The sequence below is a fragment of the Pan paniscus genome, chromosome 12, assembly GCF_029289425.2.
Source record: "Pan paniscus chromosome 12, NHGRI_mPanPan1-v2.0_pri, whole genome shotgun sequence".
Lineage (NCBI taxonomy): Eukaryota > Metazoa > Chordata > Mammalia > Primates > Hominidae > Pan > Pan paniscus.
Genome location: NC_073261.2, coordinates 83,640,516 through 83,665,332, shown reverse-complemented (window position 1 = coordinate 83,665,332; position 24,817 = coordinate 83,640,516). Strand labels below are relative to the sequence as shown.

General features: G+C 51.7%; 3 protein-coding genes across 17 annotated transcripts in view; 1 reads left to right on the top strand and 2 right to left on the bottom strand.

Annotated features, from left to right (window-relative positions):
* The window catches only part of MTA3 (metastasis associated 1 family member 3), a 289,993-nt gene that overhangs the window by 248,335 nt on the left and 16,841 nt on the right, over positions 1-24,817 (top strand). For 7 of the 9 annotated variants that reach the window (XR_004669803.2, XR_010109299.1, XR_004669800.3 and 4 more), the window contains one exon: positions 610-4,178. The exons of the other annotated variants lie outside the window; for them this stretch is intronic. Coding sequence is in view for 2 of the 7 variants with exons in the window: in XM_034953027.4 (XP_034808918.1) it covers positions 610-635 (26 nt within the window). In the remaining 5 variants the exon portion in view is untranslated. Of the gene's footprint in view, positions 1-609; positions 4,179-24,817 lie in introns of those variants that run through there. 9 annotated transcript variants of the gene reach the window in all.
* OXER1 (oxoeicosanoid receptor 1) lies at positions 6,649-12,815 on the bottom strand. Its single transcript, XM_063594988.1, has one exon. It carries the CDS (start codon positions 11,427-11,429, stop codon positions 10,158-10,160), a length of 1,272 nt encoding a protein of 423 aa, XP_063451058.1. The 5' UTR covers positions 11,430-12,815; the 3' UTR covers positions 6,649-10,157.
* HAAO (3-hydroxyanthranilate 3,4-dioxygenase) overlaps positions 12,848-24,817 on the bottom strand; it is a 46,601-nt gene continuing 34,631 nt past the window's right edge. For 2 of the 7 annotated variants that reach the window (XR_008624377.2, XR_010109301.1), the window contains exons 5-9: positions 17,708-17,797; positions 17,358-17,401; positions 16,928-17,073; positions 14,846-15,179; positions 14,703-14,766 (exon numbers count right to left, since the gene is read on the bottom strand). Coding sequence is in view for 4 of the 7 variants with exons in the window: in XM_055108030.2 (XP_054964005.1) it covers positions 14,688-14,766; positions 14,846-15,179; positions 17,358-17,401; positions 17,708-17,797 (547 nt within the window). In the remaining 3 variants the exon portion in view is untranslated. Of the gene's footprint in view, positions 14,767-14,845; positions 15,180-16,927; positions 17,074-17,357; positions 17,402-17,707; positions 17,798-24,817 lie in introns of all 7 variants that reach the window. The other 5 variants (XM_003809128.7, XM_008961303.6, XM_055108030.2 and 2 more) reach the window with 5 other exon arrangements.

Sequence of the window (24,817 nt, the reverse complement as noted above, 5' to 3'; positions counted from 1 at the left end):
TCTTCTCTTTCCTGGTGTACTGTAGCACCTCTCCAGTGACCACTAAACCCGACTATTCAAAACCCAGCTTTTAAAATCTTTCCATCCTTCAGTATCAATTATATATTTTATTGGCCCTAATTAAACTTTCCCTTTGATCCAGTGTTAAACTACATTGTGAGCCTTTTTTTTTTTTTTTTCAGACAGGGTCTTGCTCTGTCGCCTGGGCTGGAGTGCCGTGGTGCGATCGCAGCTCACTGCAGCCTTGGCTTTGTGAGCTCAAGCAGTCCTCCCCCCTCAGCCTCCTGAGTAGCTGGGACTACAGGCATGCACCACCACACCTGGCTAACTTTTTATTTTTATTTTGGTAGAGACAGAGTGATGCTATGTCGTCCAGACTTTCTTGAACTTCTGGCCTCAAGCCATCCACTGGCCTTGGCCTCTCAAAGTGCTGGGATTATGGGCATGAGCCACCACACCTGGCCTAGTTATGAGATTTTCTTTGACCTACTGCTGAGCCTCCTTTCCCTGAAGGTTGTGATGTTGGGAGGGGTGAGTCCATCCTCCCTTTCGTCTTGCCTCCACCGTCAGGACTTGTTTAACCTTCACACTGTTACTTCCCTTTTCTAGAACTCACGTGCTGTGTGTCAGACTGAGCTTTCCCTGATTCATTCTACAATCCAAGACTTGCTGCACTGTCCTGCTGATGTTCACAGTCGTGCCTGGGAAGAAGGCAGCCCCACTCCCAGTACATTTCAGTGGGAGACCTCTGCGTGCATCCATGGAGACGCAATGGGGCGGGGAAGGAACTGTGGGAGTGCACGTTCCAAATCCTGTGTCTCCACGTGTGGATCAGCAGCACCTCGCTTTCTTGTCAGAGACCTCGCTGTTACGGAGCGAGACCTGCTGAGAATTGAGGGGCTGAGGGAACCCCTCCACCTCCTCCCTTCTGCAGCGCCCTGCGCCGCACCCAGCAACAGCGGCCACTTGGCAGTGGGGCTGCTGCGAGCTCAGAGCCGCTGCCACCCTGCATGTGTCCGCTCAGCTCGGTCTTATGCTGTATAGTTACTAAATATGTACAGGAGGGCCATGGCATCTTTCTGAATGGATTTTTCTTAAGAAATGCGCCAGTGTTTATGAGGTTCAAGGTATTTCCCTGTCCTTGCTGTTACCGTCACTCAGCTTTTTCTCGATAGGCTTCATACTTGTTTTTTTGAAATGGGGGAATTTGCTGTTTACCCTCTGCATTCCTATATGTGACCCTCCCTCCTACTCCTCCAAGGAACAGAATTACCGAGGTTCTGACAAAAGATAAGCCTGTAAACTCATCATCTGTGTTTTGTGGTTGGAGAGAAGCTGGTGTTCTGCCCGGCTCTGCTTGGTCACAGACAGCTCCAGCAAGAGCAGTTGTTAAAAGTGCCAAGCGTGTGTATCACTGTGACAAGCCGTTTGCTTACTGCCCTGTTCCCTTGCAGCCAAACCAGCTGATGAAGAACTGCTGCCAGGTGGGTCCTACAGCGGGTCACAAATGACCTAGTTTCATTTTAAGCAGACAGACTCTGTTTGGCCTAGAGGTGTGGAGTGAGAGAACTGTGTTTGTGGGTATGAGTCTGTGTGGCCAACCCCATGACCCCCACCCCTCCAGCCCAACATCTTGTGAGCACATGTGACCTAGGCCCCGGGGGACCTGCCTGCTCCTTTGGCTTGGGCTGTGTTTCCCACCTGCCCTCGGCACCAGCCCTTGGTGGCATCACAGTTGGCCACTCAGCTGTGCTGAGTAGCTGTGCTACTTGTGCTGGCAGCTGCAAGGATAGGAATAGCTCAGCGCCCGATGAGCTCCCTGAGCAGATGTGAGGCTGGCAACTCCCCTGCCCTCTGTTTGTAGGCAAAGGGTCACAGTCCCAAGAAAGACGACTGGAGTCTGATCTCCCAGCCATCTCTGGGGTTACTAGGAGGCAGCTGGATGGCAGATACGAGAGGCCCAAATAGCCAAGCTGTTGCAAGACAGAGTGGCTACAATTGAATTGACACCCTGGGAAGAACGAGGTAACTTGGTAAGGATAACGATGCTCTAGATGTCTGTGTCCTCGGAGGCTGAGCTCCGCTTGGCAGAGAGAGCGTGCTGTGTGAGGTGGAGGGCGGTTTTGCAGCCATCTCAGCTTCTTTTCTGAGGAGGAGTTGGTTCTCATCTTAGGCTTCTGCAAGGGTGAGCATGGGATGTCTCCACCACCACCCACTCTTGGAGCTGTGCTGGGTCTTGGCTTGGGGCCCTGAGGGTGGGGCCTGTGTCAGAAGCATTTGGTGCGACGGGTGGAGGTGGCAGGCAGGGGTTCTCCTCAGGGTTCCCACTGAGGGGTCCCTTCAGCAAAGACCTGGGAGGAGGTGCCGCATCACGTGGATGTTTCTTCCCTAAAGAAAAAGACACAGGAAAGCTGTCTGTCTGTACCCTGCTCCGGATTTATTGTCGTACTTGGACCCAGAAGGGGAAATGATTCCCTCACCCTTTCACTTTCTCTCTGAACCCCTATTAAGTGGTGACTGCAGATTCTGGAAACAATTAGCTGCCCGTGACTCAGCTGCCAGCTTCATTTTCTCTGCCTTTTGGGAGAGGCCCTCTCACCCAGGCCCAAGAGATTTGGAGACAGGAGTCAGGCCAGGTCTGAAGCAGGAGAAGGGAGGCCCCTCCTATCTACCCAGTTGACATTTGGCTTTGGGAAAAGCGCAGCTGGTTCGAGCCACGTGTGCCAAGCAGGCTTTTCCTTCCTCTTGTAAGTAAAGCTCGTGGTTCTGTAGTCCAGTCATCCTAGGAGGAGGATGTTGACTGAGACTTCACGCTCTCCCTTTGTCTCTGGAAACTGCCCCCTCGTTCTGACAGAATCCCCCAGGCAATGGAGGAAGGGTGCCGAGGCGCCTCTAGTCTGTGCCTTTGCCGTTGGAAGCAGTTGGTGCTGAGAGGGTTTCCCAGCCACCCGCTCCCTTTCTGGGGCCATGGTGTCCCTGCTGTGTGTCAGTGGCATGTCACTGTGGTTCAGTGAGCACATGGGTGGACGTGCAGAGACTGTCTGCGCAGCCCCCAGCAGACATGCCCCTGGTGTGAGGACACAGGCTCTGCAGGGCATCTCCCCCTCTGGCTCAGTCATCGCCTGCCCACCCTTCACTTCTTAAAGGTGCGCAAGAGAGGAGGGCCGACTGGAGGGTGTCGCCGGAAGGTTTCAGCCTGCCCTTCACAATTCCCCTTGTGCACAGCCCAGTTTCCATCTCTCAGGGCCCACCCAGGAAAATGGATTTCAAATGGGGGTTTTCATCCAGAGATTTGTTTAACACAAAACAAGAAAAGCTGAGAGGCAAAACAGGGGAGTGAGGGGCAACCCAGAAGTGGGGAACAACAACAGCAAGCCGCCCCCATCCTGAGACTGGCTGGGCACCAGGGGAGGACGCATCACCAGAGCCTGGTGCCAAGGCCACTGGGGGACCTGCCACACCGTGGACCTGTCTGGTGGGGGCTGGAGCCTCGAGAAGCCATGATTCTTGTCAGAAACATTTCCCCAGGCGGAGAGAGGGGGCCCCAGCCTCTCCCCTCCTCTTGGCCTCCAGAGTCCTGCAGGTGCCTCACAATAGTGAAACCCAGTTGGAAGCAGCTGCCCTGGGAGCCTGGGACAGGCGACCCACCGGGTCAGTCCCCTGCAACTCAGAGCAGAGCAGGGGGCTGAGGGCAAGCAGGTGGGGCTGTGCATGGCCTCAATGCACTCGGTGTCATGTCTGATCCTGGTGTTTATGCCCCACTGCTGTCCTAAGTCCCTGGCAAGGGGAGGTGGAGGAGCTGCCCCGTGGGTGTTTGGAGATTCTGTTTTACTCTGCCTAGAGAGGAAACGGCTTTGGGGAGGGAGGGGGAAGCCTTTATTCTTTACTGTTGTCCCTGTTTTCCTTTGGGGGAATTTACTCAGTTAGCAGCCCCTCCTCACCATTCCCCCCAGGAAGGCCATGTCCCAGTTTTCTGTCCACCCCTCCTGTTCCTCTGCACTGTGTCTCTGATTTTCCCTGCCAGGGAAGCTAACCCAGAGCACGCACCTGTGCTCATGAGTGTTTCCGCAGGATAATTCGTTCTGAGCATGATACCACAGTGTGGATTGTCTGTCTGTAAGGAGATGCCATCTACTAACCAATTTGTATTGTGTTTCCAATAAATTCCTGGAAATTTTGCCTGGTTTTATGCTGTTCTTTACTAGGATGGTGGCTCAGGTGTAAGACTGTGCACGCACCCCTAGGCCCAGCATCAGGTGGTCCTTGTTTCAGAACCTTGAGCTCCGAGGGCCCCGGGGAGGTAATAGGCCAGGCCAGTTGGTCTGCTGTGCCCCAGCTGCACTGAGACTCTCAGAGGCCTTTCCCCAGGGTCTGCATCTTCTTCTGCTGTCTCATAAGCCACATCCTGGGGACATGGAAGTTTCACGAGGTGAGGTCACCCCAGTAGGAGGCCTTTGACCCTGTGCCCCCAGGCCTGGAGGTATGAGGTGTAATAGGCAGCCTTTTTCCCGTGAACTACCCTGCAGTGTGACTCGTGCCCTGCTGTAGCCAGTGCTGGGTTGTGGGGATGGGTGCTGTGGTGTTCAGGTGGTGCACTGAGGAAGGCTGCTGTGCCCCAACATGGGGTTTGCTGTTTGGCTGGCTGTTTGTGTAGACTCTGTCTCAGCTGCTGTGCCAAGGTCATTATAGGGGAAAGTGAAGCTTGGCTCCCTTGGGACCCCTCCAGCCTGTGTTTGTGAAGTACACATGTTTGTGACTCTTGTTTGCTGGGCTTTCTGAAAGATTTTCTTAAAAGGAGACACTAAGCTTATTTTTTTCTTTTCCTTTTTCTCAGACATGGTCTTGCTCTGTCACCCAGACTGGAGTGCAATGGCGTGATCTCGACTCACTGCAACCTCCACCTTCTGGGTTTAAGCGATTCTCGTGTCTCAGCCTCCCAAGTAGCTGGGGCTATAGGCGCACGCCACCATGCCCGGCTAATTTTTGTATTTTTAGTGGAGACGGGGTTTCACCATGTTGGCCAGGCTGGTCTCGAACTCCTGACCTCAGGTGATTTGCCCTCCTTGGCCTCCCAAAGTGCTGGGATTACAGGCATGAGCCACTGCGCCCAGCCTTCTTAGTGTTTTTTTTGTTTGTTTGTTTTTTGTTTTAAATTAAGGCTTTTAATGCGAACTCAAATATCACCTCCCTCTTTCTGGAAGCTCCTCTGTAGCTTAGAGTGTTGCATGCCATACCTCTCAAGGGGGCCGACCTTAAGCTCCATACCAGGACTGGGTTTTTATCATCAGACTTCCTAGGAGGTTTCTTCTGCCCCTCCCTGGCTAAGTTTTACCCTCTGTTTATTCTGATTCTGCTCCTGGGTGCAGAGGTTGCTGGAGGAACCACACCACCTACTCACGACACCACAGCGTAACTCATCAGGGTGCTTAACTCACCAGGCCCCTTTGAGCCACTTGCTTAGTGACCCTTTTCTATGTTCTTCTTTGGGAGCTTGATTTTCTTATTTCCAGAACCAACTGTTCCTATCCTTTGCCACTTTTTAAGTCCTTATCCCCTGAGAGCTGCGGCTTCTAAGAATCCCTTCAGCTTTATTCCCCCTGTCCCAAGACCTACTGAAATAGTGCCATTGCTCCAGCTCAAAGAGGCATCCTTCTATCTTCTGGGGACAGACCCTCCTGCCACCCATGAGCTGGATTCATCCTTCAACTCCCTTAGGGCCTTGCAGTAGTGTCCTGACTCAGGCCAGACTGCCACTTACTAGCTGGTTGACCTTGGGCAAATTATTCAACCTCTGTGTGCCTCAGTGTTTCCATCTGTAAAATGGGATAATAATGGAATCTCCCTCATCAGGACTAAAAAAATTAATATGTGTAAAATGCTTAGAATAAGGCCTGGTACATTCCAGTCCCCATCATCATTCCCCTCCTCCCCAATATTTTTCTTTTCTCCCTTCTCCTCCTGTATTTAAAAATCTCTTCATCTAATCCACCAAATAACAGAACAGTCAAACCACCAAAACGTCTGTCCTCTGCTTAGTTTCATCTAAAGCTATTATCTTCTCTCCTTTTACTGGCACATTTGTTGAAAGGGGAAGAGTTGTCTCCATTACTTCAAATCTCATTAATTCCTCAACCCATTATAGCACTTTATGGCTTCCATTCTGCCCCCACCCCCATCCACTCACTGAAATTGCTGTCAATAAAGTCACATTTAATGACCTTCTAATTGTTAAATCCAATGCTATTCTTAAGTCATCCTCTTTGAGCTTTCTTGAGCATTTGAAGATGTTGTAGCCATATGAATTTTCTTCATTCGTTACACTAATCCCTTTATTCTCTACCCAAAGCAATGCTAAGTAACATGCAGATGTCATTCATAGTCGTTTTTTCAGATTTTTTTTACAAAGATAATTTCAGATCTAGTAGTAAATCACCTGTGTGCCACTTCCCATTTTTCCTCCATCTCAGCAGTAAGTACTCTCTTTAATTTAGTGTTTATCATCCCATACATGATTTTATACAATTAATGCATATGTATGAATCCATAAATGATAGCATGTTTTGCATACTATTAAATTTCATACAATGACAACCTATCACTTTTTGAAAAGCTTTTAAAAAATAGACCCAGACAGTGCATTGTTAATCCAGGTTGTCCGTCCGGGGTGTTAATTGACCAGACAGTGTCAGACATGGACACTGGTTTTCAGATCAACTCTCTTCAATATGTAATTAGGAAACACTTTTGAAAATGCTCTGTTCTTGCATGATGCTCTGTTCTTGCAGGAGGCACTTTGCAGACTGTCTGGGTATTTTATGTTTGGCTTTTACCTTCATAAAAGATGGCTTGATTCTGTCCTTTTTAATGGGCAATCTCTTTACTTGGGTGAAGATTGCCTTGACTTCTTTTCTTCTGCAGTCCTGCTTTTTTCCTAAAGATTTTTTTTTTTTTTTTTTCCTGAGCATTTCACTGGGTTTTCCTACATGTGTCCCTTACTTGCAGGGATTTTTTTAAAGGATGTTTCTTGATTCTCTTCATTCCCACCAGATGACCACATTCTTTCCCATAGCCCTGGTGAGTGGAAGACCCTTGCTTCTATCTCCAGTCCGAAGTGTGCTACTGTACATGTTTGCCTGGGTGTCTTCCAAGCCCCTACAACTTGTTTTACCTCCAAACCTGCTCCACCACCTGCATCCTCAGCGTGTCCCCCACACAGCCTCCGCATCTGGACCCTCTGTGGTCTCTGCTGCTGCCTTTCTTCAGGCCTTTGCTTGGAATACAGACATAGGTCATCTGCAACGTCCCCTACCCTCATGCTCTTGCCAGAGTAACTGATGAAAATGCAAACCAATCATCATCTTCCACTTAACAACCTCGTGCACACACCCCTCTCCTGCCGTACTGTCTGCAGGATCAACCCAGTCTCCCGGGCTTGGCACCAGGGCCCTTCTGGATCTGGTCCTTCCTGCCTTTCCTGCCTGTCCCCTAGCTCTGTGGTAGGCCTCCTCCTCTCTTGCCTCAGTGATCTCCTCCCCACACCCCTGCACACTGAGTCTTCTCACAGCTGCATGCGCTGGCTATGCTCTTCCAGTGCCAGGGATGCCATTCTTTTCTCTCCTTCCTCATCCTCTGAGATCCAGCTTATGTGCATGACTTACCTGACAGCCCAGGCAGAGTCAGCTCTTCAAGCCTCTGCTCTCAGGGTGCATCACCACCTAAAAGACCCTGGCCTGCACTGGGTTGCATTGCGCTGGTTCCATTTGCAGGTCCGTCTCTCCCCGGCTTAGCCGGGGGGAGCTCAAGGTGAGAGTACAGTTGTCTGCCTTTGTAGCTCAGTGTCTGGCCCACGGCAGGTGCCCAGTAAGCACTGGCAAGTTAATGACTGCTGGCCTGTCACCCAGCCCTGCCTGCTTGCCCCCTGCTCAGGAGTCCCTGGAGGAAGGTAATGCATGCCATCTGATCCTCTCTCAGGGTGGCAGCAGATTATGTTAGGAGAAAGAAGAGAAAAAAGGGTGGAAGTTGCTGCCCAAAATTCACACTGGATGGTGCAGCCTGTCCCCGGGACCAAAATGCCATTTAGAACCCAAATGTAGGAAATGGGGTCTCCGCCTGCCCCCCGCTCCCATTATACCACCATGGGTACTACTCCATCTCTAGGAAACCCTACACTTAAACACAGTTTTCTTTCTCTTCCCACTCCTCTTCCTTCTCCCTTCCCTGCTCCACATAATAACTGCCTTCCTCACCAAGTGCTCTGGGCTTATAGTTACTCCCATCCCCAGCCCCTGGAGCTGGGCAAGGGCCAGGATCACTATTTCTATTCACAGATGGAGAACTAAGTCCAGAGAAGGGTACAGTGGGCTGGGGCCATAGTTCGGATCAGGGAGTCAGTCCTACCTCCATGTGGCGGCAGCCTGAAGCCTGCTTCGCGAGGGAGCACCCAACCCCGTTTAGAGAAGGCCTTGCAAATGATGGAAAGGCGGGGAAGGGTGGTGTGACCCAGCCTGTCAGTGAGGAAGCAGTCCTCAAGGTCAAGATGGGGGGCAAGGAGAATCCAGGGCAGGTTAGGAGTGCGGGCCTGAACCCTGTGACCAGCATCTACCCAGGAACTCCTCAAGGGCAGCCTCTGCTCTCTCCCTTGATGGGAAAAGACAGGACTGCAGACATGCCTGCAAACCATGGGAGTATCTGCTCATTTCCCTTCCATCAGGTCATGAAGGAGTGAGGGCAGGTGCTGGGAGAGGTGGGAGGACTTGAGGGAGGAGTTGGTAGGAGAAGGGTCCAGGGAAGAGGAGATTGAGGAAATGGCCTGTGGAGCTGCCCTGAGCCCAGGTGGGCGCATTCAGGGACAGAGATGGTACCAGAGGAAAGGTGCCTGGTGTTGAGCTGGCGGTAAGTGTTGGCGCCCCAGGTGGGGATCCACCCGAAGGAGCTGCTCAGTCCCCATCCTCCAGGAGTGTGCAGGCCTTTCCTAAAAGACCTGACTCAGGCTGAGGTGGCCCCGCCCAGGGTTGGACTCCCTTCCCTGTGGTGACAGAGGGCGTGGAGAAGCAGGGACCCCCTAGGCGTGGCTCCAGGGAGTAAAAGGGAGCAGTAGGAGTTGAGGGTGCAAGAGGGGCGCATGGGGAGCCAAGAGACAGAAGAGCAACCCTGGAGGGGGCCCAGGTGGCACCCCAGTACCTTGGTAGGTTTCTGAGTGCAGCAGGTAGATTTTCAGAACAGGGAAGTGGGCTGGAGATACACGGTGGAGGCGGGGTCTGGTACTCACCTGCTCATCCTTCCCGGGCCCACCTCCCTCTGCCTGATACTTTTTCTCTCGCTCCCTCCCCAGCATCCACATGGACCCTTGATGCCACCCTCCTGGTCTGTGTGTGACACTTCTGGGCTTTCACTTCTATTCCTGACGACTTTAGTAGCTGGGGTGCATCCTGTCCATGATATGAGAGGGCTGGGCTAAGTGGATTGAGGGAACTGGGGAGGGATGTTAGGTCCCCAGCATCAAACTCTGTACCCGAGGGCCTGGAGCCCTGGTGGCCTGCCTGAGGCCTCACCCAGGAAGGCAGTTCTGCCTTTCAGGACATGCCAGGGCTTCCCAGAAGTTCTGGGAAGGACAGTGCTCCCTGGGATGGGGCTGTGGGATGGCTTCCCCACTCTCTCCCAAGTTTCCCTTCACCTTGGGGCGCTCACTTTGACACCTACTGACAGTCCCAGGTTAGAATTAAAGACAGATATTTGGTCTTGCAAATAAATATATTTAAAAGGGAAGTTTATTAATATTGGAAGGACAAACTGGAGAGCACAGAACATGCAGCTGTCCAATTTCTAAGGTGACTCTGCTGTGACAGTGATTGGCCTCTGTCCCCTGCAGCTGCGCAGGCCCCTGTCTGAGCTGGTGTGCCAACAGCGCCTTGCCTGTCTCCTCCACCCGGCATCCTGCTCTCCCCTGCATTCTGGGAATGCCATCCTGGACACACTGAGAGGCCTAGGTGGGTTTCTCTCCCTGCCACCCACCTGAGTCCTGCCAGTGCTTTGGCCTGGCCCCTGGTCTGCCGCCATCCCTTGTCCAGTTGGTTGAGGCACCGTGTGCTGGCCTTGTCCCTCCAGGCCAGAGCGTGGCAGCCCTTACCCCCACAGCGCTGCAGCCCTGCAGCTGGCCCTCAGCCCTGGGAGGAGCCTTCCTTTTCCAGAGAGACCTCGCCCTGCACTTTCAGCTTCCCTATGGCCTCCGCCTTCCTAGAGGCCTCCCGGTAGCGCCACTGCCTGGAGGGTTGGTAGGAGCTCTCGTCGCTCACTGGGCCCTGCCGGCCCCGCGTGAGGCCCAGCAAGGCCCGGCTCTGGTGGAGGAAGTTGGGGCTAGAGAAGCAGTAGAGCACGGGGTCCAGGACACTGTTGAGGTAGGTGAAGGCCAGGGAGCCATGGAAGAGCTGTGTGCAGAGGTCCAGGGAGCGGCAGGCGGACAGCCAGAAAGCCACCATGGAAGCCATGCCAAAGATGATGCTGGGCAAGAAGCAGATGGTGTAGACGGCCACCACCATGGCCAGCACGCGCATGGCCCTCTGTGGGCCTGCCTGCCCGCCCAGACCACGGTTCCGGATGGTGAGCCCAATGCTCACAATAGCAAAGAGGATGAGCGCCAGTGGCAGGAAGAACTCCAGCAGGTACAGTGCCTGGTGCCAGCGGAGCGACGCCGAGGGCTTCGTGCCCACCCTGTAGCTGAGGCAGGAGGGGCCGGAGAAGGTGCTCAGGAGCAGGTGCCCGTTGAGGAGCAGGATGCCCACCCAGAGTCCCCCGGCCACCCGGGCAGCTGCCCCCACGGAAGCACGGCTCAGCACGTGGTGGGGCTGCACCACCTTCAGGTAGCGGTTGAGTGCGATGGCTGTGAGGAAGACAACACTGGCCGTGCGGTTGGTGGACAGCATGAAGAGGTTGACTTTGCAGGCAGCAGCCCCAAAGCGCCAGGTCTCATGGAGGAGGTAGTAGTCCACGCGGAGGGGCAGGTTGCTGATCAGGAGGAAGTCAGCGGCCACCAGGCTGACCAGGAACACCGTGTTGGAGGTCCAGGGCCGCGTGTGGATGCAGAAGATGAAGAGGGCCAAACTGTTCCCCACCAGGCCCAGGACAAACTCCAGGGCCAGGATTGGTGCCAGGAAGGCAGACACCAGCGAGGAAGAGGTGGGGTGGCAGGGCCCTCCCGAGGACCCCCCCACAGTGGTAAAGGCAGAGGGAGCAGAGGAGGGTGAGGGAGAGAAGGAGGGAGGGAGAACAGAGGAGGAGAGAGAGGGAGATGGAGAGCTCAGGTTATGAAGTTCCATGGGCTGCTTGGGCCATGGGCCTGAGAGAAGGTTCTGGAGTCTTCTACCCCTGCAGGAGTGCTCAGGGCAAAGTGGGATGATCGGCACTATCAGCTGGCCACCACGGTGACACAACATCCTGGGGTTTTCATCAGCATTCTCGCAGCCACTGAGAAACACCCTGTGTTCCTGTTTGCAGGCCAAGGGGAACCCTGCAGCCCTCCCTCCTTCCCTCCGTCTTGGGGTACTGAGTGATCCCACCACATGAGGTCTCTGAGCCCAGCCTGGGGGTTGTGCTGCTGGTAGAGGAGGAAGCAGGGCTCAGCAGGGTCAAGATGGAAGCCCAGAGAAACCCTGAAGTGGGAGGATAGTCCAGCCGGGTGAGGTGGGGGCTCTCAGGATTATGCAGCCCTCCCTGGACACCCCCTCCTCCACTACATATAGAGGCTGGTGGCTGCCTCCCTGCCCCCACCAGCTCTGGCTTCAGGGACTGTGGAGCCAAAAGGACATTGTCCTGAGAGGTAGGCAGGGAGTCAGTGAAGACCTCTACCGCCCTGCTGGTGGCCTGGAGGGAACCAGTCCTATTTGTGCTCCGCCAGCCTGCTGTGTGTCTGAAAGCCCACTGTAGTTCAGCTTTCAGTTGCTCCCAGGTTCCTGATGGTTCCGAAATCTGTGATGGTCCCAAGTCCGGGTACATGGTGAAGTAGGCCCCATGGACGGGGACACCCCTGCCAAATTTCTACTGCCATGGCACGGGGAGCTGGGGGCTTCTCCCGCAAATAGAACAATCCTGATTTTTCCCTGTCTGTGTCTCCCCATGGCTCCTTGTCCACTCCACTCCCTGCCCCCATTAGCATTCACTGCGGAATAGGGAGTGGGAGGCTGGGGCTAGCTCCAGACAAGGTACAAGTCCAGCTGTCCCATGGTGAGGTATTCTCATGAGCCCATGGGCTGGTCCTGTGGGTGGAGATGAGGGCTTCAGGCTCCTGATAACCCGGGACAGCAGGGCCAAGGGAGGTGCTGGTTCCAGGCTCCAGGGCCTGACCCCATCACTGCCAACTGGCTGGGGTCAGCAGTCTGCCATGTGTGGCCTGGCCTCTGTGTCCCAGGCACAGTGGCCCCTGGCCTCTCTTGGCTGCCCTGGGCTCCCATTTGGTCAAGGCAGAGGGCAAACATCCCTGGGAGAAGCAAGGTGGTGAGGCCCAGCCTAAGCTTCATATGCAGACAGGCCTGGGTTGGAAACAGAGCTGCCCTATTTCCAAACCTCTCTGAGCCTGATCTGTAAAATCAGGCACTACCACCTTCTTGGAGAGTTGTGAGGATAAAATGAGATAATTTATGTAAAAACTTATAGGCCAGGCACGGTGGCTTAAGCCTGTAATCCCAGCACTTTGGGAGGCCGAGGCGGGCAGATCACGAGGTCAGGAGATCGAGACCATCCTGGCTAACACGGTGAAACCCCGTCTCTACTAAAAATACAAAAAAAGTAGCCGGGCGTGGTGGTGGGTGCCTGTAGTCCCAGCTACTCGGGAGGCTGAGGCAAGAGAATGGCGTGAACCTGGGAGGTGGAGCTTGCAGTGAGCCGAGATCACGCCACTGCACTCCAGCCTGGGCAACACAGTGAGACTCCGTCTCAAAAAAAAAAAAAAAAAAAAAAAAAAAACTTCTAGGGGATTCCTTGGGACAGAGCGAGTGTTCACAAAAACAGATCTAATTTTCATGACTTTCTCTCTGGATTAAGCTTGCCCTGCATATGAGAGTAAACTCTTCTCTTCACGGCCATCTGTATTCTGACCTGGGTCCTCCCTGGAACATTCTATGTCCTCTTCTCAGGTCCTGCACGGAGCAGTGCATTGCTACAGGCCAGGAACGAGCTGCGTGGAGCCTCTGCCTGTGCCTGTCCTGGACCATTTGTGTTTGAAGGAGCCTGATGGTGTTTTTTCTTTGCTTGCAGGAGAGGAAAGCCCTTAGGGGTGACGAGGAGGGTGAAGGTCCTGATGTCTCTCAGGGCCAGTAGCCTTTTCAGCAAAGGCAGGTCTTTCTCTGCTCCCAGTGGAGTGTAGGAAGGCAGTGAGCCACTGGGCTGGGGTTGAGGGAGACAGGGCTCAAGTGTTCTTTTCTAGAGGAAGCTTTGAGTCCACGCAGGGACCTGTTCTGTCCAGATCTGTCACTGTCATGTGCATGCCCTCATTGACTTCTCACGGAAGTCCCAGGAAACTGAGCTGTGCCCGCTGCAGGTTCCACATTCTTGTTTCTTCCCACTGGTGCCTCTCAGGCCTCCAGCATCCCTAGACACCCATAGCAGGCTCAGGGGGCCCTCTGGAGTCTTTGAACAGGGCACCTGTGCATGACAGGGGAGGGAAGGGGACACAAGGCCAGACACCCCCACCAACACTGCTGAGCTCCTGGTACAACTTCATGCCCCTCTCCAGGCTGATCATAGTCTTTAGGTATTAACAGTGGTTAGCTCTGGGTGGGGGGTTTTGTGTATTTCTGGGTTTTCTATAGTTAGCACAGATGACTTCTGTTATTGGAAAAAAACTCAACAGATGCTAGTGTTTTAAAGTTATGTAAAAAGACAGACTGGGCAACATGGTGAAACCCCCATCTCTACAAAAAAGAAAAAAAAATTAACAGGGTGTGGTGGTGCATGCCTGTAGTCCCAGCTACTCAGAAGGCTGAGGTGGGAGAATCACTTGAGCCAGGAGGGTCAAGGCTCCAATGAGCTCTGATCACACCACTGCACTCCAGCCTGGGTGACAGTGAGATCCTGTTTCAAAAAAAAAAAAAAAAGTAAAAAGAATAAATGAGAACAGAGAAGGAAGTGGAGAGATGACATTAGCTGTGCTCCCAGGACCAGGCATGGAGCATGCGTGGATCAAGTCACACACACAGTGAAGAATGCCCATCCACAAACAGGGATGCCCAATAACAGACCCTCCAACACGTCCATGGTCACCTGGTGCCCTGATGCCCCAGACACACCACATGGTCCTGGGGGGCACATGGGAAGGCCAGTGATGACTGCCTGCGGCAGACCCCCAGGTGTGCGTTCCTCAGGAAGTCTTTATTGAGGGCCTTATTGGTGTGGAAGTGCTGCACTGAGTCTGCAGGGACAGAGGAATGGGCAGGAGCGGGGCCGGGGGTAGACCACCTGGCAAGACTGGCAAGGCAGTGGGCTGAGGCTGCCAGAGAAGATGGGGAGCTGCTGCCCGCCCAGGGGCGTGGCATCTGGGCTGAGAAGGGCAGGAGGGTGGGTGACAACAATGTGCAGGTCTGTGGGGGACACAGCGGCAGTACACAGAGAGGTAGTGGGGGCTGGGAGAGTTGTTTGGCAGGGATGGCACTCGAGGGTGCTTGGCACACCTGTGGCTGCTTCAGGCCATGGCAAGAGGGTCACCTCAGGGGCTTCTTGCAGGCAGGGTCCTGGGTCACAGACAGGGCCACAGAGCCTTGTGTTCGCTCCCAGGCATACCTGTGGACACACAGATGAGCAGGGGTCACACAGAGTTGGACCCTGAGGATCCCAGGGAAAGCCCTCCCTGCGTACTCACGAGGTCCCAGCTAGCACCAGGAGGCTGTCATCAGGGGCCAGGCTCAGGCGCCGTCCCCCCATTGTCACCACCGAGGAGCCCTCCTGGAGAAGAGGAGCAGGAGAATCAAATGGAGACTGTTGGGCCTCATCACCTGGGTGAATGTCTGAGTCTGCCTGGGCCCCAAGGCCCCAAGAGTGGGCCCCGTGTGGGAGCCCAGGGCCCAGGAGCGGGCTGCTGCCCTCTGGCAGGGGGTTCTGCAACCCTGTCCCTGGGCCCCACTTGCCAGCTGCCACAGCCACACGTCCACATTCTGTCTCATGCCTTCGCTGCTGCCTTGCCCATAGGCGATCACCTGGTGGGAGGTGAAACAGAAACTTCTGGTGCTTCTTGCCCCACATGGGAGATGGTCTTGAACCTGGCCCCCAGACACCAGGCCTGCTTGGAGCAGGGTTGGGGCCCATGAAACAGCCCCATCACCATGTGCTGAGCAGATACCAGGACTTGGAGAGGAGGGCTGCCTGGGCTGCAGGCCTCCCTGTGCCCGCCGCTGCAACAGGTATTTGGGATCACACATGCCTGCCTTTCACGTGCAGTGCACCCGTGGTCCCTCTGATGTGTGCTCATGCGAAGGCATGCTCACCAGGGCACATGAGGGACGCATTTACATCAGCTTCCCAGAGGGTGCCACCTCCCTTTCTCTGAGAGAGGTTATGAGTCTGGCCTCAGGAGGAGGAGGGGACAAGGAGGGTGAGGCTGAGGGCTCTCTGACATGCACCAGCCTGGAAGCACACAGCTACTGTGCAGGGCCGTGCTGCTGATGCCCTGGAGAGGGTGCATATTCATTAATGTAAACTGAAGCAGGTAAGAGCAGAGTATTGCAGAAGTGGGGTGCAGGGCTGAGTGGTACTGCTGTGACATGTGCGCATGTTCTCGCAGCCCTGTGTAAGCTCAGGACGTCCCTGGTACCCAAGAGCAGCAGGCCAGGCCTCTACGGGAAGCCTGTGGCCATGAGCATCCCTGCACAGATTGACTCATTCAAAGCCCATGGGATGTGCCAGTGGCAAGCCGTAAAGCACAAGTGAACACAGGTCTCCCTGCACCACTCTTGCCCTCCCAGCCTCGTCCCCACACATGGTACAGAAACACCACTCTGGCCTGTCACTCCCCTGCTTCAGTACTTTGGTGGAGGGCTGTTGTCTTTAGGACAAGTCCTCCCACCTTGCCTAGCCCAGCAGACCTACCAGGACCTGGGCCCTGCCTGCTGCTCCACAGTCCACCAGTCGCACTTGTACCCCCACCCCCAAGCCCCGCCTCTGGCCAACTTCGGCTGCTCCCAGTGCCAGGCTGTTTCAAGCCTGAAACAGCTCATGCTCATGCTTCTCCCTCACCTAGAATGCTCTCTCCACCTCCCTTTCTTTCTTTTACAAACTCCTACACCAGCTTTAAAATGCAATGTGCATGTCACCTCCTCCAGGAAGCCTTCCTTGACTTCCCTTTCAGAGTGGGTTCCTCCTTTATCCTTCTATAGCTGCCTATAGCTTTTCTATCTGATACTTTATCACATGATTGTGGCAATCGTTGATTAACTTGTCCATCTCTTTAACAAACTATACATTCTTTAAGGTAGCAACTCTATCCTACTCTCCCACTAAAGCCTGAAACATAACAGGCATTTAATAAATGTGGAATGAAAGAAAGTCAGCCTTGTTTGAATCCCTCTCTCCACCCAACCCTCACTCCCAAACAACTCTCTCCCTTTTGGCTTCCAAGGCTGTGACTGGCTGAAGGTTCAGGAATTCCTAGTGAGGGGAAAACTGCAGACCCTCAGGAAGCTGCCAGTGAGTGGGGGAACCGCCAACTCTGAAAGTGAATTCAGATCATAAAATTGCTTGGGACCATGTAGCCTCCACAGACTTCACTCAGAGCAGAGCCATCGCCTTCTGCGTCAGGGAGGGAGCACAAAGGCCTATGCTCATGTCTACAACCTCTGAAATGTGTGTGTGTGTGTGTGAAAGAGAGAGAGAGGCAGTGAGAGAGAGACTGGTTCCCATTTTCCAGGGCTGCTGGGAGGATGCCCCGGATGCCCCAGGACTACATTACCTGGGTCTCATAGGTGTCCCCAAACAGGCTGAGTGGTGTGCCTGCCTGCAGCTCCCTGTGGTGGCTGTCCAGCCAGGCATCCAGGGACATGGGCTCCATGATGGATCGTGTGCTCAGAGGGAATGGTGGCTCCTTGAGCAGCTGGTCTGCACCCACAGCATGACTATAGTCGGTGTCCTCAGGACCCAGCCCACCCAGCCCCAGTGGGCCCAGTTCCCAGGGGCCCCAGGTCTCAATTGCCAGAACAGGCTCTGGATCCAGCTCAATGATCAAGCAGCCATGTGGGAGGTACCATTGGCTGCCATCTTCTTAGTACCTTGAGGACTGGGCAGAGTATTCCAAAAGAGACTCCCCGGTCCCCTGGACCAAAACCCATCCTATTTTGGAAGGGGAGGGAGGGAAGGAGAAGGGCAGTTCCCAGCGGCCTCACCAGGGATGGGCTTTCCTGTTCTGTACTGCTGAGAGCTGAAGAACCTGCAAGGACGAACAGGGAGGAGCAGGAGTGGCGAGCACTCCCATCGGAGTGGCCAGCGACACACACATACACCACACTCACGGTCAGGTGCAGGTGCGCACACACACTCATGGGGCTCTCACACAGCTGTGTGTCTGCCATCCTTTCCCTCCCAGCGGGGCTGCTGCTCCCCACTCCCCCCGGCCTGGCAGTGGGCTCTCTGGGCCAGGATCTCCACCCTGGGAGGGGAGACTTTCTCCCAGGGCATCAGGTGCTGATGCAGAGCCCCAGGAAAGCAAGAGGCAGGGGCTGGGCTGGGGGCTCACTCCTGGATGATGGGGGCCAACTGCGTGCCAAGGTCCTTGCAGTAGAACCACTTCTCAAACAGAACGTCCATGGTGTCGCCCACATAGTACCTGCCAGAGCAGAGGACAGGCAACCCTGCTGTCCCCATCTGGGTGGCTTCAGGGCAGCCCCACTCAGGCCTGGCTCTGCTTGTAGAAGTCCCTGCAGAGCCCTGCTGTCTGCTCACCCCTGTTACACACCCTAGTGTCACTGGTCACTTAACACCTTGCTCTTCAGAAGCACACGTGCGCCCCCTGAGAGGGCTACTATCCCGAGAATTCACACGGCTCTCTCCGGTTCCCAAAACTAGACCCAAACTGGTTCCCAAAACTAGACAAAGCAGATAGAACTCTGAGACTCACAGAAGCTGAGCAATTTGGCAAGGATTACACACCCTGTAAGTGGCGGAAGCAGGCCAGTCTCAAGACAATCTTAGAAACTTGGAGAGCATCTAATCGCAGTTCTTTTGTTTTTCCCAAAGAGGAAGCTGAGGCTGAGCCTGAAACCAGGGCCAGTGGCTGGACACTCTGCTGGCCTGCAGTGCTCTAGGCCTGAGTGCACGGACACTTAAGAAACCAACATGGCCGGGCGCAGTGGCTCACGCCTGTAATCCCAGCACTTTGGGAGGCTGAGACGGGTAGATCACTTGAGGTCAGGAGTTCAAGACCAGCCTGGCCAACATGGTGAAACCCTGTCTCTACTAAAAATAATAATAATAATAAATAAATACAAAAAATAACCCGGCATAACAAAAGATAGAAAAAAAAATAGCCAGGCATGGTGGCAGGGGACTGTAATCCCAGCTACTTGGGAGGCCGAGGCAGGAGAATTGCTTGAACCGGGAAGCGGAGGTTGCAGTGAGCCGAGATTGCACCGCCGCATTCCAGCCTGGGTGACAGAACAAGACTCTGTCTCAAAAGTAAACAAATAAGTAAAAGAAAAAAAGCCAACACGCAGAAGATGTCCCCCAGTTTAGGGGTTCTTCTCCTTTCAGGGTCATGATTGACTTTGAGAGTTGGAGCAAAGTTTTGGACCTCTTTTCTGGGGTAAGGCCCATGTACATGTACATATAGCCTTCAGTAGACCCCTAAAGCTCACCCCAGCCCCCAGCCTGGCTCAGTGAGCTCCGCCCCCGGCCTGAGGAGCACCTGGCAGGCTGGGATGGGCCCCAGGCCCCTGTGTGTGCTGCACATGGTGGGTGCCAGGAACGCCTGTTGACTGAATACCTAATGCCCAAGCCTAGCTCCTGGGCCCAGGCCAGCTCTGTCTGCTCTTAAAAGAGATGTGGTCCCGCTGATGGGAGATGCTTTACAGACACACAGTGCATCCACCCACTTGGCAGCCTAAATCCTATCCTGGGATGGAGCTGGCCACCAGAAAGCTTCATAACTGGATGGCAGTGCCCTCCGGGAACTGCCTTTGGAGTGGCATTTTAATGTTGAGTCCCTGGCTTTTATTAAAGGTCAAAAGCAGCCAGATGAAATGTGTTATTGAATTTGCTGTAAAATGATATTGAGGACACCATCCTCTCCATCAGACTCCCTATATTAAAGTCCCTTGTGACAAATTTTTTCTAGAAGATAAGACCACGTGTCTGTCTCTACAACAGACTGTTACACAGTAAATGATTATGCAGCCATTGTGTTTTTTGAAAAGATTTAATAGTGTAAGAAATACTCGGCCGAATGTGGTGGCTCACAACTGTAATCCCAGCACTTTGGGAGGCCGAGGTGGGTGGATCACCTGAGGTTGGCAGTTCGAGACCAGCCTGACCAACATGGTGAAACCTCGTTTCTACTAAAAATACAAAAATTATCCAGACATGGTTGTGCATGTCTGTAATCCCAGCTACTCAGGAGGCTGAGGCAGGAGGATTGCTTGAACCCGGGAGGCGCAGGTTGCAGTGAGCCGAGATTGTACCACTGCACTCCAGCCTGGGTGACAGAGCAAGACTCCATCTCAAAAAAAAAAAGAATACTCATGAGTTTCTTTTAAGTAAAAAAAGATATAGGTAAGCATAGAAATAAGACAAGATGGAAGTTTAGGTTTCATTAGGTTTCATTGGTGACATGACAATTTTTTTTGTTTTCCCTTTTTTATTATTTTGTTTTCTTGAGATATAATTCACATACCATCAAATTTATCCTTTTAGTAACAAGTAATTTTAATTTTGTTCACTTTGCATTCCTGTACTTTTCCAGATTTTGAGAATGAATGTGTATGACTTTGATAATCAGAAAAACAACAAGTATTTTAAAAAATGCCTATTATAACAAAAGATGTGGGCCAAAGTATCCTGTTCATGGTGACCTGATGGGAAACTTGAATTTTTTTTAGTTAAAAAATACAACAAATAATGATCACGCCACTGCATTCCAGCCTGGGTGATAGATAGAGTGAGCCCCCATAAAAAAAAAAAAAAAAAAAAAAAAAAACCCAACCAAACAAAACACTGTTGAGCTTTTGGAAAATCTATTTCCCTGAGCAATAGGTTGCTTCCTCCTTTCAGAGGAAAAGAATTGGGTGACTGATCAGAACCAAATGAGAACCCCGGCCATGGAATCAGAATGCTGACAGCGGGGCCCTATGTTCTTCCCCTCTTTGGTGTTGACTCCCACTCCTCTCTATATTGTCCTGGCCCTAACTCCATATTTCTCTATAATGCCAGATCTAGCAAGTAACACTTTAGCAACTTTAACTTCTTTGTAATGATAACAGCACCTCCCCTATAGGATCGTTGGGAAGATTCAATGAATAAATACATGCAAAGACCTTAGCCAGGCATCTGGCACATAGCAAGTGCCATCCAGATGTCAGTGTGTGTTGTGGAATGAGCTGGGGTAGAGAAACAAGCCGAGGGAGGCACTGGCCGTGATTCTAAATTCTGGGGGGAAGCAGCAGTTCTGGCTGCACTGGGGGAGGTGGGTGTGACTTTGGAACCCCTCTGGCCCGCTTTCCACATCTCACCCCTCCCAGAAGACCTTGTGAAAGGAAAATATCTTGGGCCCCAAAATCACTAAATTAAGGGAAATGTCAAGCTGAGAACTGCTTAGGGCAAACCTGCCCCCTATTCTTTTTTTTTTTTTTTTTTTTTTTGAGATGGAGTCTCACTCTGTCACCCAGGCTGGAGTAGACTGGCGCGATCTTGGCTCACTGCAAGCTCTGTCTCCTGGGTTCATGCCATTCTCCTGCCCCAGCCTCCCGAGTAGCTGGGAATACAGGCGCCCGCCACCACGCCCGGCTAATTTTTCGTATTTTTAGTAGAAATGGGGTTTCACCATGTTAGCCAGTATGGTCTCTCTCGATCTCCTGACCTCGTGATCCACCCGCCTCGGCCTCCCGAAGTGCTGGGATTACAAGCGTGTGCCACTGCGCCCGGCTACCTGCCCCCCATTCTATTCAAAGTGCCCCTCTGCTCACTGAGATAAATGCATATCTGATTGCCTCCTCTGGAGAGACTAATCGGAAACTCAAAAGAATGCAACCATTTGTCTCTTTTCTACCTATGACCTAGAAGCCCCCCTCCCTGCTTTGAGTCATCCTGCTTTTGCTTTGAGTTGTCCTGCCTTTCCAGACTGAACCAATGTTCATCTTACATATGTTAATTGATGTCTCTTGTCCCCCTAAAATGTATAAAACCAAGCTGTGCTCTGACTCTCTTGGGCACATGTCAACAGGACCTCCTGAGGCTGTGTCATGAGCGTGCATCCTCAACCTTGGCAAAATAAACTTGCTAAATTAACTGAGACCTGTCTCAAATTTTTGGAGTTGACATTTTGATAACCACAGAGGCATTCTGAGTGGAGGTGCCCCTGACCTTAGACAAATCTCCTAAGGGTGCTTGGTACCGGTGTGAGCTAACTTTATGGCTCAAACCAATAGGACAATTTGCTGAGGTGTGGGAGCACCCCCTCTAGAGAATCCCTGATCTCCCCAAATTTGGTCGAGATCTAAAGTTTATTTTGCTGTACAACTCCCTTTTTTTTGGAGTTTTACTTGTTTCCAACAAGGAAGGCAAGTTTTCCTGCTTCCACGACAATGGAAGGCAGGTAACTCCTTTATGGAATTTGAGCTTGCATCCAATAGGGAAAAGGAGGTTTTTTTCCTGCTTCTAGGATGGTAGAGAGTTGTCTTGAGCCTGAGACCCATCCCTAGGTAAGTAGCTGAACTGGGGGTTTGTTTTGGCTAAAGTTAACAATCAGCTGCTCTTAATTTCTCCTTCCCATTAGAGCGCTCAGTGATCATAGAAGCTGCGCGATTGTTTGTTTTGCTTCACTGTTTGTTGTTGTTGTTGCTGTTTGTTTCTGTTTTGTTGTTGTTTCAGTCTTTTTCCCATTGGGTTTGATCAGCTCTACCTGACTTGATAGAATCCTAAAGAAGTTCCAAATTATGGGAAACAAGGCCTCTGGAGTGGCTAAATTTCCCGTCCCTCCCCACCAACACACACACACGAAAAGGGCCAGGCACAGTGGCTCACACCTGTAATCCCAGCACTTTGGGAGGCCGAGGTGGGCAGATCATGAAGTCAGGAGTTCCAGACTAGCCTGACCAACATGGTGAAACCCCGTCTCTACTAAAAATACAAAAATTAGCTGGGCGCAGTGGCGCGCACCTGTAATTCCAGCTATTCAGGAGGCTGAGGCAGGAGAATTGCTTGAACCCAGGAGGCAGAGGTTGCAGTGAGCCGAGATTGCAACACTACACTTCAGCCTGGGTGACAGAGCAAGACTCTGTCATGGAAAAAAAAAAAAAAAAAAAAGTTGTCTGGTGGGGGGAGAAAAAAGGCCAGTAAAAGGAGAAAAGAAAGATGAAAGATTTTTTATTTTGACTGCTAAGGGGCTTGATTTACATAAACAAGGCCACCTTTTGCTAGCCGGGCAAAACTGAAAGAGCAATGGCTGTACTTCTGAAACAGCAGCATTTTTTTCCAGCTGAAATACGGTAATGAGATTTAAAAAGATTTTTTTAAAGGAGCTCAATGGTTAAAAGTCAGCTTAATTAAAAGCTAACATCCAAGGGGTGTGTGTGTGTGTGTGTGTGTGTGTGTGTGTATTTAACTTTCATGTTTTTGTTTTTGTTTTTCTCCTAGGACCTTGTCTTTTTTTTTTGAGCAAAAGTTTTTTTCTCTCAGTTGACTGAATTCTGTTTTCTTCATTTACTTCTGCTGTCTCTCCTTTCTCCTGCACCCTCTGCTGCATGAGGGACCTAAAATAGTTTATAGTAGCCTGGGGTTTCTTAAAGAAAATGAAGAAGGCACTAGACTCCTTTTGGGGGAGAAATCTGTTTTTCCTTATGGAACCCCAAGAATGTAAAAAGATAAATGGTCTCAGCTGTTAAACTGCTTGCTTTTATATTGTGTTATCCTTTTTTTTTTTTTTTTTTTTTTACTAAAATAGTTATTGTAACTGAGGTTACTCTTACTCTTGAGTTTTTAAGGAAGAGTGTGGTTTTATCGCTTCTGGGCCTTTGGCTATGATCAAATGCAGAAGAGTGTGGTTTAGATACTTAGAAATGTCTTTGTTTAAAAAAAACTTTTTTTAAAGTGCACTGTAAAAGCATCACGTGGTCTAAGCTCATAATAATTCTCCCTTTTTGGAGACCCAGGATTCAGTGTGGGCTTTGCCCAGAGCTCAGAGATCTAGTTAAAAGATAGGTGGTCCCTATCTAAATAAAATTGGTATCCTTATACAATCCTGTGATAGATTTCTGTAATTCTGTTTGACTTGGCATCCATCTTTTTGTTTTTGTTTTTTTTTTTTGAGACAGAGTTTCACTCTTGTTGCCCAGGCTGGAATGCAATGGTATGATCTCGACTCACTGCAACCTCTGCCTCCTGGGTTCAAGAGATTCTCCTGCTCAGCTTCCCTAGTAGCTGAGATTACAGGTATGTGCCACCACACCTGGCTAATTTTGCATTTTTAGTAGAGATGGGGTTTCTCCACGTTGGTCACGCTGGTCTCAAACTCCCGACCTCAGATGATCCGCCTGCCTCTGCCTCCCAAAGTGCTGGGATTATAGGCATGAGCCACCACGCCCAGCCAGCATCCATCTTTAATCTCCCTCTAGCACCATCCGACTTCTCTCTGTACCTTATGATGGAAATTTTGTTATTTGATTTTTCACCTGAGTTGTTTCCTTTTTTTTTTTTTTTTTTGAGATGGAGTCTCACTCTGTCACTCAGGCTGGAGTGCAGTGGCGTGATCTTGGCTCACTGCAACTTCCGCCTCTTGGGTTCAAGCAATTCTCTGCCTCAGCCTCCTGAATAGCTGGGATTGCAGGCGCCTGCCACCACGCCCAGCTAATTTTTTTGTATTTTTAGTAGAGACGGGGTTTCACTATCTTGGCCAGGTGGCTATTGAACTCCTGACCTCATGATCCGCCTACCTCAGCCTCCCAAAGTGCTGGGATTACAGGCCTGAGCCACCATGTCCGGCGAGTTGTTTCCTTTAATATGCAACTTTAAGGCTATTTAGCTGACAACTGCCTGTGGTTGTAAAACAGGTTATCAAGAATCTGAAAGTCTGACTGGGCATGGTGGCTCACACCTGTAATCCCAGCACTTTGGGAGGCCGAGGTGGGTTGATCACCTGAGATCAGGGGTTTGAGACCAGCCTGGCCAACATGGTGAAATCCTGTCTCTACTAAAAATACAAAAAATTAGCTGGGTGTGGTTGTGGGCGCCTGCAATCCCAGCTACTTGGGAGGCTGAGGCAGGAGGATCGCTTGAACCTGAGAGGCAGAAGTCGCAGTGAGCCAAGATTGTGCCACTGCACTCCAGCTCAGGTGACAGAACAAGACTCTTATCGCAAAAAAAAAAAAAAAAAAAAAAAAAAAAAAAAAAAAAGAAAAGAAGAAAAAGAATCTGAAAGTCTAAGATAGGAAAAAAAAGTTGTTATGAATCTATAAGATGCACTTCTATTAGCATGCCTAAGACGTCTATCTATGTGTTGTGTACACAATGTTTCACTGCTGAAAATATAAAAAGGGGCTCTAATTAACTAAACTAAGTGCCTCTCAAAGTTAGTTCAGCCTATGAACAAGGAGAGCTTGGAGGTTAGAAGCAAGATGGAATCAGTTAGGTCAAATCATTT